This window comes from Pinus tabuliformis, chromosome 8 (assembly GCF_031772625.1).
Source record: "Pinus tabuliformis cultivar Carrire ecotype Pingquan chromosome 8, CPIR1, whole genome shotgun sequence".
In the NCBI taxonomy this organism is placed as follows: domain Eukaryota; kingdom Viridiplantae; phylum Streptophyta; class Pinopsida; order Pinales; family Pinaceae; genus Pinus; species Pinus tabuliformis.
In genome coordinates, this window is record NC_142294.1 from 1,196,077,240 (window position 1) to 1,196,090,140 (window position 12,901).

The window sequence follows — 12,901 nt, forward strand, 5'->3', positions numbered from 1 at the left end:
CAAAATCAGGTCCATAGGATCGATACTCCAGGAAATAGTCCCCATAAGGCGTATCCTCCTGCTCAGGATGCCCACCAACTCCAGATTGTAGGAACGTAGGAATGGTGGACTTAGGGGGTGTGTTTGGGATTAGTGGCATGTTGGCATTGAGAGATGTGTGGTTCTACGAAGTGCCAGACACTTCTCCAAATTGGAAATCCCTTACACTCCCTTACTTGTATTGCCATTGCCATTTCGCTGGTCCATTCCTTCAATGTTTCGGGATAAGTCTTGCACTGCCTTCAATAGGAGTTGGGCAAACTCCTTTTCCTCATTCCTTTGTCTCCTTCATTGTCCCCGTGTTGGCTTCTTCTACCTCAGGCTCTGTAGCCACAGGATCAGGGGTAATTTCCAATTGTCTTTCTTTGCTTCTGTACCTTTGCCTTCGGTATGTCACGTTCTGCTTATCCTCCGGTGTCATAGACTGCGTTGCTTGCACAGGTCGTGCCAATTCTATGAGCTCTGATACCACTGTAATATCCCTAAGGAGATTTTACGGTAAATAAAAGGCATGCAATAGTCATAAAATTCACACAAACAAAAACATGCAATCAAAACACCAGTTGACACGAAAAACTGCACTGCTGAGCCATTTTATTAATGAACGGGAGTGTACACTAAAGGTGCTGAAAAGAATGCACCTGGGCTTGCTCAAGGCAAGCTAGCAAAGTCCTAAGTGAAATGCTAGACACCCTCCTCTGCTCAATCACTGCGCTGCCTTGGCTCTGCACTGAAACTGCCCAAAAATGTGTTGCTGCATGAAAGGATCTACTGCTAGGGCCCTCTCCACTGCTTAGAAAATTCTGAGGAATTAATCTTGACCTCTCCTCAATAAACCCAGAATAACCCATGAAGGGTTTGGCCAAAGCTTGACCCCAGAAATTCGACCCTCTTTGGTTTGAGTGGCTCTGTTGCTAGGCAAATCGACCTACCTATAGAATCTGCTACTAAATGCCCCAAAAATGCATGCAATCCCTGTTAGAAGGCTCCCCAGGCCTTCCCTCCAAGTTTCCACCTCAAACTCCACTCATTCCTCAACCTCCTAGAGTGACTCTACTCAATACTGCGTAGTCCCTGTGTTGTTGTAGCTTCCCCTCTACTATAGTACAGCCTCACTGCTGCTGGTATGGTTCGGGACTAAGTAGAACTCCCTCCTTGGGCTGGCACTCAAAGTCCACCAAAGCAAGGGCTGGGATCTCCGCTCAGAAACACCTGTGTGCTGAACAACACATGCAGACTTGGCTCCTGCTCAAGCGTGCTATGTCAAGAGACAATTTCTGAAATGATAGATGAATGAGCAAAATGAGAGTCCCTCCTTCCTTTTGTCAAGCTGCCTCCATTTCTGCCCCAATGAGAGCATACTCCTCACACCAATTCCGCTCCAATGAGAGCATACTCTCCATGTGGGCCGAAATTCCCTTGTGGTGGCCCACACGCTCCACCAAGGTCGCAATCTTTCCTCTAACTCTAATGTTGGAGTGCCTCTTACGCAAAAAATCAAATGTGGGTCCTCTAAGCCCACTTCTCCTAAGTGCATCCATGTAATAAACCATAAATGAGCAAAAATGATATTTACTTAGTAAAATACTAAGTAGGAATATTACATAGTATTGGCCCCTCCGGACCACCAATGGTATAGTTTCACCCCTATGACTGCTGGCACAACCCCAAGAGTTTCTGCTAACCTCCTCAGATAGTAAATCGAAAATTGGAGACATTACATGTTTGTAACCTTGGAGTCCAGCTGGAATTAGTTTCCATATTCAATGTCTTTCTGTGCATCCCTTTCAAGAGATTCAGCTTTTGGCAGCCTCCCTACATTCTTGTTCGTCACTTAATTCCAAATGAATTCTTCTCCTTTATCACTTGCAGTGCTCAATCCCTCAATACTAGGAATGATTTCATCTTCAGTCACTGGTCCTAATTCTGTTATTGTTGCTTCTTTTGATTTGACACATGGCCTGGATTAATTAACTTTGGCTTCTTCTGAAGGGGGAAAGTGGGCTCTGGGTTCTCATTTTTTAACAGCTCACATTTGTTTTTTTAACAGTCGGAGGTGGATCTTTCCTTTCTTGGATTGTAGGAGTACGATTGGTTTCTTACTGAAGTCTTTTCATGATTTTCTTGTTCCCTTTGGTTTTGCTGTTGTCTCTTTTTCTGACAGCCTCTTCCAGTGTCCATATGTGTTCATGTAAGAGAATGAACAAACATAGGGGACCTGCTTGTAATTAAGTTTGGTTTGAGGACATCGGGAAAAGCCTATCTTATCTATAATTTCTTTTAAGGTTTCCTTCATCCCGAGGTGTATTGGAAGGACTGAAAGCCAAACCCAAAAGGGTGTCTCCATTGCTATATATTTTATTGGATCAAAAGCTTAAAGGCCAGAAGTTCATAAAAAGCCCATTGTTTCCAGTCAATTAGGGGTCAATTTCTACGATCATTTGTTTATGTTTTTGGCTCTGGAAGTTGTTTATTAAAAATGCTACTTTTGCAGGATTCCATGCTAACAGCTCCTTTTTTTTCTTTTCTCCCATTTTTTTGCGACTTTGAACTCAAGTTTTCAGCACTATGAGACTGTGCCATGCATTTATGCCTTTCCCTTTCAGGAGAAATTGTGTAGGTTTGCCACTTCATCTTCAGTTTTTCTGTGCCCAGATCTTCCAACTTTAAGTCAACTTTAGTCCAGGTTTATTTTCCTTGACTTCTGATTGGTGATGTAAGCACTGACAGTGTCCCTGCCATGACTCTAGTTTTTAAACAAGCAACTCCTTTACTGTAAGATATGTCATCAGATTACAAATTAGTAATTAAATTCATTGAAAGTCAGTTTGAGTGGATCAGGGATCATGATGGTAATTTTTTAGTAGGCCACCATTTTTAGATGGTAGTGTTCGATGTTGGATCATTGAAAATCAATGAGAATATGATACCTCTATTATAAATTGCAGAATTTGTCGAAATACTTTCAGCAACTGCTGATTGTTCCCACATTATTTTGCAAAACTAACTTACATAGTTGCAGGTATCAGCTAAGGAATGGTTGTAATTCTGAATTATCTGCCATACCATTCAGATTGCTGCAACTGTAGTCATGATATGATCCTCAAGGAACTTTTGTCTATTATTCTCAATTTTAGTTTCTTGTTTTTGAGGTGAAGATAAGCTTCTTTTCATTTTCTTTTGCTCTTCCAAATTCCTTTGTTTTGTATTTCCATTTATGGCTTGCTGGAATTGATGCGCAGGATTCTTTTACACGGTGCTTCAAGTCAAATCCTCCAGAGGCATGGAACTGGAACCTTTATTTATTTCCTTTATGGTGCTTTGGACTATTTGTTCGATATTTGATCCTTTTCCCCACAAGGTGAGACAGTTGACTTACGGTATTTCAGTTGAGATTTGTTGTGTACAGTGTGTGCTGCACTTAGACACATTTGCTTCCTCTTCTTAGTTTTTGGCTTTCTTTTCTGAATATAACTGTAGTTGCCTTCTCAACCCTGTCAATGTCACTCAATGCTTTGCTGACACATTTTCTTGTTGGGAGTGGTCGAAACATTCTGTTGTTCCTCTTAAATATGATCTTTCTCTTTCTGTACCAGCCTGTTTTAGTTTCCTATCTGCTAAGTTTTAGAACTTGTATTAATTCGTTTACTTTTTTACTGATATTGTTACTAAATATCCTTGTGCAAAATGTATGCATGTCAAAATATAAAAAAATTGTGGCAATCCCTAAAAGAACTGACACTTCAGCTGGGGAGAGAACTGTGGTGTACCATGTACTGAGTAGACATACCAAAAACAACCACTAGACATGCTAAGGATGATTGCCAAACTTTTGACTTATGCAGCCTCAAAGGATGTTTATAAGGTGGACTTTTTTAGTCCTATTCCAATATTTGTGAATCTTTGTAAAACCACTATGCTAAAGACTGTCCAGTGCCCACATAATCTGAAAAGAAAGAAGAAATGGTGCATTATTTGTGAGATGAAAAGGCATGCAATATTTGAATGCCCTCATCATTGTCATTGGCAATGCAATTTCCAGGGAGTGTATTGCAGAGAGCTGACTTCCCACCTATAGAAGCAAAACGATGGAGAAAACATAGCAGAGGTCGGGATCAAAGGGGATGATGTCATGGGGGCAGAGTTAGATGACATGGTGATGATTGGGAGACTATATTATATATGTTATAAGGTTGACCATCTTAGTTTGAACTGCCCACTGACGGATAAGGTTGCCTTAAAATTTTCCTCCTAGTGCAGTAATCTATGGTCAGAGTCTAGGGTTTTTCAAGCCTAAGCATAGATCCATACTTTTCTCTTTATAGCTTTCTTTCTCTTTATAGGATCCATTGTGGTGCTCCCACATTTTATCGATAGAATTGTACTAAACAGTGCCATTGACCTAATTCTGTGGTCATTTGTTGGACATTAATAAAATTATCTTATTTATATTAACTTATCTAGTCATTTTATTTTCTTTGCAATCCTTTTTATTTCTATGTTCTCTGTTTGGCTGTATTTGTTGCACCATATATATTGGCTAATCTTCTTTCACTTAATTTCAAAAATATTTGTTATTGCTGTTATATTTGAATGACCGGTGAAATTTGAGTTGTGATGCTTTCTCTAACATTTTCTTTGTCATTATCAATAATTAGTCATGAAGGTTTTTTTTTTCCAATGGTTTTCTGGATTGGGTTTTATCCTCAATTGGTTCATTTACATTAGTTTGTTATGTAATTAGATTTCTTTGTACTAGATAGGCACAATATACATTTGTACTCGTTGAATTTCTACTTCAATGGTGTTTTTCCAATTGACAAAATACTTCTAGTATAGGTTGTATCTTCAATTGATTTCTTCGTTTTAGTTATTTTCTAAATTGATTTCTTTATACTATGGGCACACAATAGTTTTCTTGCTGTTGAATGTTTCCTATGTTCTATTTCTTGGTAATACTCTTATGCTTATCAAGCTCCATTTGTACAGAGTCGTGCTCTTGGTAGCAGGATGGGTGATCTTTCTCTCTCTATATATCCCTGTACATTTTGTTTTGAAATACCAAGATAAAATTCGTCAACAACTAGAGGTTAGTTATACATTCAATTAGAGTATTCAGTTAAAGTATCTTACATGGTAATTGGTTGTTTCATAGAAATAGTAAACGAAACTAATGGAAAATTGCCCGAATTGAATTTGGTTTGTTTCCTTCTTAAATGATCTTCTTAACATAATGTAGGATACACTCATGAGGATATTTGTAATTGTAAAATTAAACATTGGTTGCTGTAAGTAGAATTTTGGAAGAACAAATATTCCTCTTGCTATTCCTTGAGAAAAAAGGATGTTTGATAAAAACGGAGGAATAAGCTTGTGATTTATTTCAAAAAGAGTCCTCTTATAGTGATTCTGAATATTAAATCTTTTTTATTTGAAGAAAATGCATCTTAGATTAGTTTGAATTTTCAATATGCTTATAAGAAGTGTTACATCAATGGTCTAAAAATCTAGTACTGTGTCTTTCTCTGATTGCTTTAAGCATGTAGGGTTTCCATGCCTGCCTCAGCCTCAATCATTAGAGACTCAAGGGTTAACAACATTCTTAAGGATGCATAATGTAGTAGCAAAGTTATTTTTGAAGGTTGAGGATTTTTTTTCCAAGATATGCTTAATGGAGTCACCTTCAGATGTGTACTTACCTCTCCTCCTCCACGGGAAGGAGAGAACTATTAGCCAAATGGTTCCCCAAAGCTCTCTACCTTCTCATCTGATCATCTAGTTGTCTCCTAGCACTACCCCATTCTACTAATTTGGACCAACATAAAGTTTTGAGAGCCTTGCTAGAATCTAATTCTAGTAGGGCAAAGTCATCCTACATCGTTTAGAAACAGACTGTTATTATCTCCTATTGGCAAACAACACAGTCCATTTTTCAATTTGGATATGTAGATGGGATTCTAATCTTCAAACTGTGGCTAAAAAGGTGTGATTTAAAGGCATTTATAGTCTCCCTAATGGACTAGAATCTTTTAACCAAAATTTATCCTCAATTTATACCAAACCCCATATTCTATTGATCTTCATTGCTATTTGGAATTTTACTCTAGTCTAGAGCACATTTTATTTGGGATTATTTTCCAAACTCCCCAAAAAATACGCTTTCCTTGATACATTTGATATGAGATTACTTAAAATAGTTCCTATAAAGGAAATTCTTTCCTCCAAGACATTTGATTTTGGGTTTATTTTCAGTAACTCCCCCCAAAAAAGTTCTTGCCCCAACTTGTAAGACTATAAACTCGATTAATTCCTCCATGGATGTGAGTACCCCACAAATCCCCTAAACATGAAACCCTCTTCTAAAAAGCCTATTTAGCATGTTATATTGAAATGTGTAGACTTTAATTTAACCCCAAGGCAACTCCTATCCATTTATAGGGCTCTCATAATCCACCTTAGCTCAAGGAGATTACTATCGAGACTCCTAGGTCCTTTTTTAAGACAAGAAGCCTTGATATTTTGTAGAAGTTGCTTGTTTAATCACATCATAAATACATGAGGGTTGTTGATAGATGTAATATGAGAAGGTATCGCCAATCCATGTCTAACAAGTATTTTCCATGGGGCTTCCCTTCAATACGTTTTACCAAGACCATGCCTTGAGAGTGAATATATATTTGTAAAATATTGATGAACACATTTATATCTCCTTGTGTGTGGTATTTTAAATCACATATGATCTTTTATTGTTTGTCTTTACCAAGTTCCATCTCTAGTGAAATTTGATATCTAGTGTATTACTCTTTCATCTAGGTGGATTTGTAAGTTGTAAGTTCCATGCAATAGGAGGTGTTAGTGATCTGATTAGCAGGGCCGCTAAGGTCCTAACAACCTCACTGGATTGGCACACGCAGGGCGAGGACCCACTGTCACCTCGGCCCTTTCCCCCACTCTTTAAGTCCACCACCTCCTAAATGGCCAAGGGAGCTTCCCCGATTATTCCCCACTGCTTCGGATATATGACCAGTGCCTTTAATGGAGTCAAATGGGTGAAGGTGTTCTTCGTTTGCTTGTTGTCCTGCTATAAACAAACACTAAAACATAACATATTTTTAAAAACAAATTATTAGTATCCAGATCACTTATATAGCATGTAATCTATGGATTTTGGTCTACTGAGAATAATATAACGGAATATGCTATTAATTTTCTGATTGAGTGCACAATTTTAGAGTATAAGTGAAAACAACTTGTCCTATTGGACAGATTGTAAGATATGCATTAAAATGCATGTGCGACAAGCTATTACCTATGTTAAAGGCCTCTTATAGAGTCAAATATAACCAAATCTTGACAATATACTTGCTTGGGAAAGTATGGGATTTGGTTTTAGGTGGCTGAAAACGCATGTCCAATGAACAAAAGCTCTCTAAGTCTACAATCCTACAACCTATTGTCTATATACAAGTGTCAGATATGTTGATTTATAGTAGCATCGGATGTGCTCTAAGCCTCAAAATTTGCAGGGAGGTGTGGACACATATATTCCAGAATACCCAGAAATCATTTTGGGAAATTCCACACAGAGACAATTTTATTAAAATAATTATTTATTTTTAATGGGTGCATAAGTCTAAACTTATGAGATTAAAATAATTAAAGGGTATTAATCAAACTGAGGGTAAAACTTCTAGAAGAAGACGAAGATTGAGTCCAAATGATCTGAGCCATTTATTAGAATCTAATATGGGCCATTGATTACTCAACTAGAGGATTATAAGAAGGACTTCAATGGGCATTTGGAAAAGACATCGAGTGGAGATCAGAAGATCGAATTTCTGAAGCACAACAGTTGTCAGGAAGAGAATTCGAAGTGATCTTTTGCAGTGAGGGGCAGGGATAGTTCCGGTTGGAGATTTCTCCTAATCCGGGAATACTCAGCAGAGGAGGCAGAGAGAGATCCAGGAGAGGCAATGCAGAGGCTAAGTTGGCCAGCGTAGGCTAATGCAGAGGCAGCGCAGAGCCTTGAGGAGGTCCGTATTTTACTGGAGGAATCGATTTCTGAAGTCAGAAACCAGGATGTGAGACGGGGAGGTGGAAATCGAAGTTCCTGGGAGGAAAATCGATCAACAAAGGGAGTGACGCTAACCCTAGACGCTATGACGTCAGGCTGACACAGTGACTGCGTAGAGGCAGCACAGAGGTAGCAAGGGACAAGCCATTGTGTGGCTGGATTAGTCGGGACCGCCTGTGATAGTGTGAGGTACTTCTCACTATTCTTCTGTCAGTGATATGTTTTGTACTGGATAAGGCAGTTTTATTAAAATAATTAATAATTTTTAATGGGTGCCTAAGTCTAAACTTATGAAATTAAAATAATTAAAGGGTATTAATCAAACTGAGGGTGAAACTTCTAGAAGAAGGCGAAGATTGAGTCCAAATGATCTGAGCCATTGATTAGAATCTAATTTGGGCCATTGATTACTCAACTAGAGGGTTATAAGAAGGACTTCGATGGGCATTTGGAAAAGACATCTAGTGGGAGATCAGAGGATTGAATTTTCTGAAACACAACGGTCGTCGGGAAGAGAATTCGAAGTGATCTTTTGCAGTGAGGGGCAAGGATAGTTCCGATTGGACATTTCTCCTGATCCGAGAATACTCAGTAGAGGAGGCAGAGAGATATCCAGGAGAGGCAATGCAGAGGCTAAGATGGCCAGTGTAGGCTAATGCAGAGGCAGCGCAGAGTCTTGAGGAGGTCTATATTTTACTAGAGGAATCGATTTCTGAAGTCGGAAGCCCGGGTGTGAGACGGGGAGGTGGAAATTGAAGTTCCTGGGAAGCAAATCGATCAGCAGAGGGAGTGACGTTGTGATGCTGGGTTGACCCACTGACTGCGCAGAGGCAGCACATAGGTAGCAAGGGGCAAGCCATTATATGGCTGGATCAGTCGGGATCGCCTGTGATAGTGTGAGGTACTTCTCACTATTCTTCTGTTAGTGACATGATCTGTACTGGATAGCCAACAAGGCATCGAGAGATTGTATTCAGAATAAGTACTGCTTAATAATAAAACTATGAAAATTTCTAAATCTAACAAACCAGAAATCCTACTGCGGTAAACTGATTTACATTACCTACTTGTATTCTTCATTTAACAAGTCATTTTCAGAAATATTCAGAAAATATTAATGTAAATACACTGCAGCCTACACCACTATATAGATCAAGTACTGAAAAATAAATGAGACAACCATGCAAAGGACACACTTATTTTTGGACTAAACGTCCCCGGAAAAACCCAATGCGGGAAAACCGGTGCAACAACTTTGAGGGTTTTCTATTATTAAGCAGAAGTTTTGAATACAAATGTTGGTTGCCCTCCGTAGAAACCAGTGATAGAGAAATAAAATGGCGGAGAACTTGAGTGAGTTTTACCTCACTTCACCCGACAAAATCCGGCTGATCCAGCAACAAAATTGGTTGGCCTGGCTACAACTGCGCTGCCCCTTCGTAGTAACTGCGTAGGCCGGCATGGAGCTCTTTGAGTCTTTGCGTCAGCACTTCTACCCACTACGTCAGCTTTCTCGGCTGTTCCAACAGCTCCCCGACTTTCTGCGTGGAAGGCAACTCTTCCTCTACAGTAGCCCTCCTGGCTTTACGTCAAGGCTGCATGGGCCCAGACTGGCCCAGCCTCAGCTCTCCTGGCTACTGCGTTGCGTCCACAAGTTTCTCTCCGCATCTCTGTCTATATTCCCGAACTATCACTGCCCTTCAGCTGCAAGATCTCTTTAATCGATTTCCCTCCTGAGAACTTCTTACCTCATAAAATCGATTTCCTCAATCTCTCTGTGTATCTTCTCCAACTGACCCCAAGCCTCCCTTTATACTTTTCCTGTTGAGAAATCAACGACCGATATTAAGTCTCTAATCAACGACTAAGATTAAATTAGACTTGATCCTTTTCTCTTAGAAACTTCTCACCCATATTTTCATTAATACCCATTAATATTTTAATTTTCCTAAGTTTAGACTTAGGAACCCTATTAAAAATATTAATTATTTTAATAAAATACAATCCAGGTGGAATTTCACGAAACGATTTCTGGCTCTTGGAGATCTCATGTTCTAACCCCTCCATAAAATTTCAGAGCTAGAGCACATCTGATGCTATTGAAAAAATCAACAAAAACTCTCAGCTGCTGCACTAGTTTTCCCACATTGGGTTTTTCCAGGGACTTTTGTCCAAACATAACTGTGTAGATGTGTGTGATGTTTATTTCTCTCCTGTGTTGTATTTAGTTTCCGCAGTTTTTATTTGTGTAGGCTGCAGTGTATTTAATTCGATATTTGTTGTAGCACACAACAAGTAAATTGGTTAATCGAATTAACAATTAGAAGAATTAACATCAGTTGTTGCAGTAGGAATCAGGTAACCGATTTTTCACATGGTATCAGAGCACAGATCGCGAGCAGAAGAGCTCAGAAGCAGAAAGGAAGAGGAGTTTGAAATTACTGCAGAGGCAACAATTCGAAACCCCAAAGGCAACACAGTTTGTGGGCCAAGGAGGTCAAAGTTTTGAGGAGAATTCGATTTCTTTGAGTGAGTCGACGAAGAAATTCGATTTGCAGATCGAACCTTTCCAGAGGCTGAAGTGAGCAGCATACTTTTCCTTGCAGAGCAGATCTTCAGTTGGGATGCATATATTTTGCAACAGTTGCTAGCAGAATAACGTCAGTGGGAGAGAAGGAGACACACTATAGGGAATTCTTCCTCAGAGAACTTCCAGCCAAGAAGTCTGATTTCTCATTAGCTGAGTAGCAACTCTACTACTCCAGCAGGGAGTGCGTAGGCCAGCCCAATGCTGCGCAGAGGAGAGAGGAGGCAATTTGACTTTTTCATTGGCAGAGATGGCAGCTAGTGGATTAAGAGATCAAGATTGGTTGGATGGTGCATCGAACTATGTGATCTAGAAGGCAAGGATCTCATGTCTTTTGGATGAGCGCGATCTCAAAACCTATGTCGATAGTGTGGTAGCTGTACCTGCGGATCCAAATCCGCTCAAGAAGTACAAGGGTGAGATGGCAAAGGCCAAGCGATTTGTCCTCGACGAAGTGAGAAATCACGTAGTGCGTCACGTTGTCGGCAAAGATACTGTCGAGCAGATGTGGGAAGCATTGGCTACATTATACAAAGGATCTTCCGAGCAATAGAAGATGTGCTTGGAGCATAAGATGAGATCCATGCAGATGTAGAAGGGGGAACGCATTGATCCGTTCCTAACGAAGCTTCAGGAAATTCGAGACTCGTTGGCAGTTGTGGGGTCAACACCTCAACCTACCGAGATGGTGAGGCTGGCCCTGAATTCAGTCTCAAAAGAATGGCAAGTGTTTGTCTAGAGTATCCTGGGTAGAGAGAGATTGTCGGATTGGTAAGGAATGTGGGCTGCTCTTCATCGGGAAGAGATGAGGAGAGACTTAGTCAAGTGCAAACTTGATAGCAACAGCAGCAATGGGAAGAAGCCCAAGGAGGAGGAAGAAAATGTAGCCCTTGCATCAAAGGGGCAACAAGATTAGCATAGAAAGAAGAAGGATGTCTCGAAGATTAAGTGCTTCCGATGTGGTGAATTTGGTCACTAAGCTACACAGTGTCGTCTCAAGAAGAAGGACAAGGACGAGAAGCATGATCCAAAGGTTGCATCCTCAAAGATCGAGGAGGAAGAGTTTCCCATGGTTGCCTAGATACCTCCAGGAGAGAGGTGGGGTGATCAAGAACTGTAAGTTCGAAAGAACTACATATGGGTAGGATCCTTGAGGAGTTGACCTCTTGGGATCAAAACCTTGCTACAAGAGCCCAGATCAGAAGTAGCAGGATGGATTGGGTCAGTTGGTGCAGAGGAGTGTCAAAGTGACAGTTGCAGTGGCTAGGAGCACCAGACTCTGAGCAACACAGAGCTAGTGTTGGCTGCAGTGCAGTCGGCATAGAGCAGAGTCAGCAGCAATGCAATGGCTTCAGTAACAACGCAGAGACTAGTAGCAGTCAGAACTCTAGCAACAGATGCATCATACTGAACACCTGTTCAGTAATTTTGGATGCTTTTTTGTTGCTGAAGCAATAGTAACATCAGTTGGAGAAGGTTGCAGTGCAGATGCAGCATTGGCAGTGGCAGGGCAAGCAGCAACACAGATGCAACATTTACAAGGGTTGTAGTACAGATGTAGTGTTTGTTGATTTGGGGTAGCATCAGATGTGCTCTAGCCATGAAAATTGGTGGAGAGGTTAAAGCACATGAGATCTCCAAGACCCGGAAATGGTTTGGGCAGATTCCAATTGGTTTGGGAGATATTAAATAATTAATATTTTTAATGGAGTTCCTAAGTCTAAAGTTAGGAAAAATAAAATATTAATGGGTATTAATATAAAACTGGGTTAGAAGGGTCCAAAAGTCATGGATCAAGCCAAATCTAATCTTAGTCATTGATTCGAGATTTAATCTCGGTCGTTGATGGACCAACAAGAAAAGTATAAGAGGAGGCTTGAGGGTTAGTTGGAAAACACACTGAGAGAGATCAACAACTCGATTTTCTGGGGCAAGGTTTGCTGAGGAAATTGAGTGAGTGATCTGAGTTGCAGCTGAGGGGCAGTGAATACATAGCAGAGAGGCAGAGTTAGTACCGGGAGGATCAATGCAGAAGTTGGGAGAGGTTGACGCAGAGTCAGCTAGAGGCCACACAGAGGTAGCCAGAGGCCATGCAGAGGCAACCAGGAGTTGTGCAGAACCAGAGAGGGCCAGCGTGTGAGACGCAGAGGCTCTAGAGGCTAACACTGGGCCAGAGAGGCTAACGCGGGGCTTAGAGGCAG

At 40.5% G+C, this 12,901-nt stretch overlaps 1 protein-coding gene across 9 annotated transcripts in view; it reads left to right on the plus strand.

Annotated features, from left to right (window-relative positions):
* The window catches only part of LOC149239665 (glycerol-3-phosphate acyltransferase 9-like), a 210,251-nt gene that overhangs the window by 28,116 nt on the left and 169,234 nt on the right, over positions 1-12,901 (plus strand). For all 9 annotated transcript variants that reach the window (XR_016246459.1, XR_016246458.1, XR_016246456.1 and 6 more), the window contains exons 5-6: positions 3,282-3,400; positions 5,029-5,128. Coding sequence is in view for 5 of the 9 variants with exons in the window: in XM_089373477.1 (XP_089229603.1) it covers positions 3,282-3,400; positions 5,029-5,128 (219 nt within the window). In the remaining 4 variants the exon portion in view is untranslated. The remainder of the gene's footprint in view (positions 1-3,281; positions 3,401-5,028; positions 5,129-12,901) is intronic.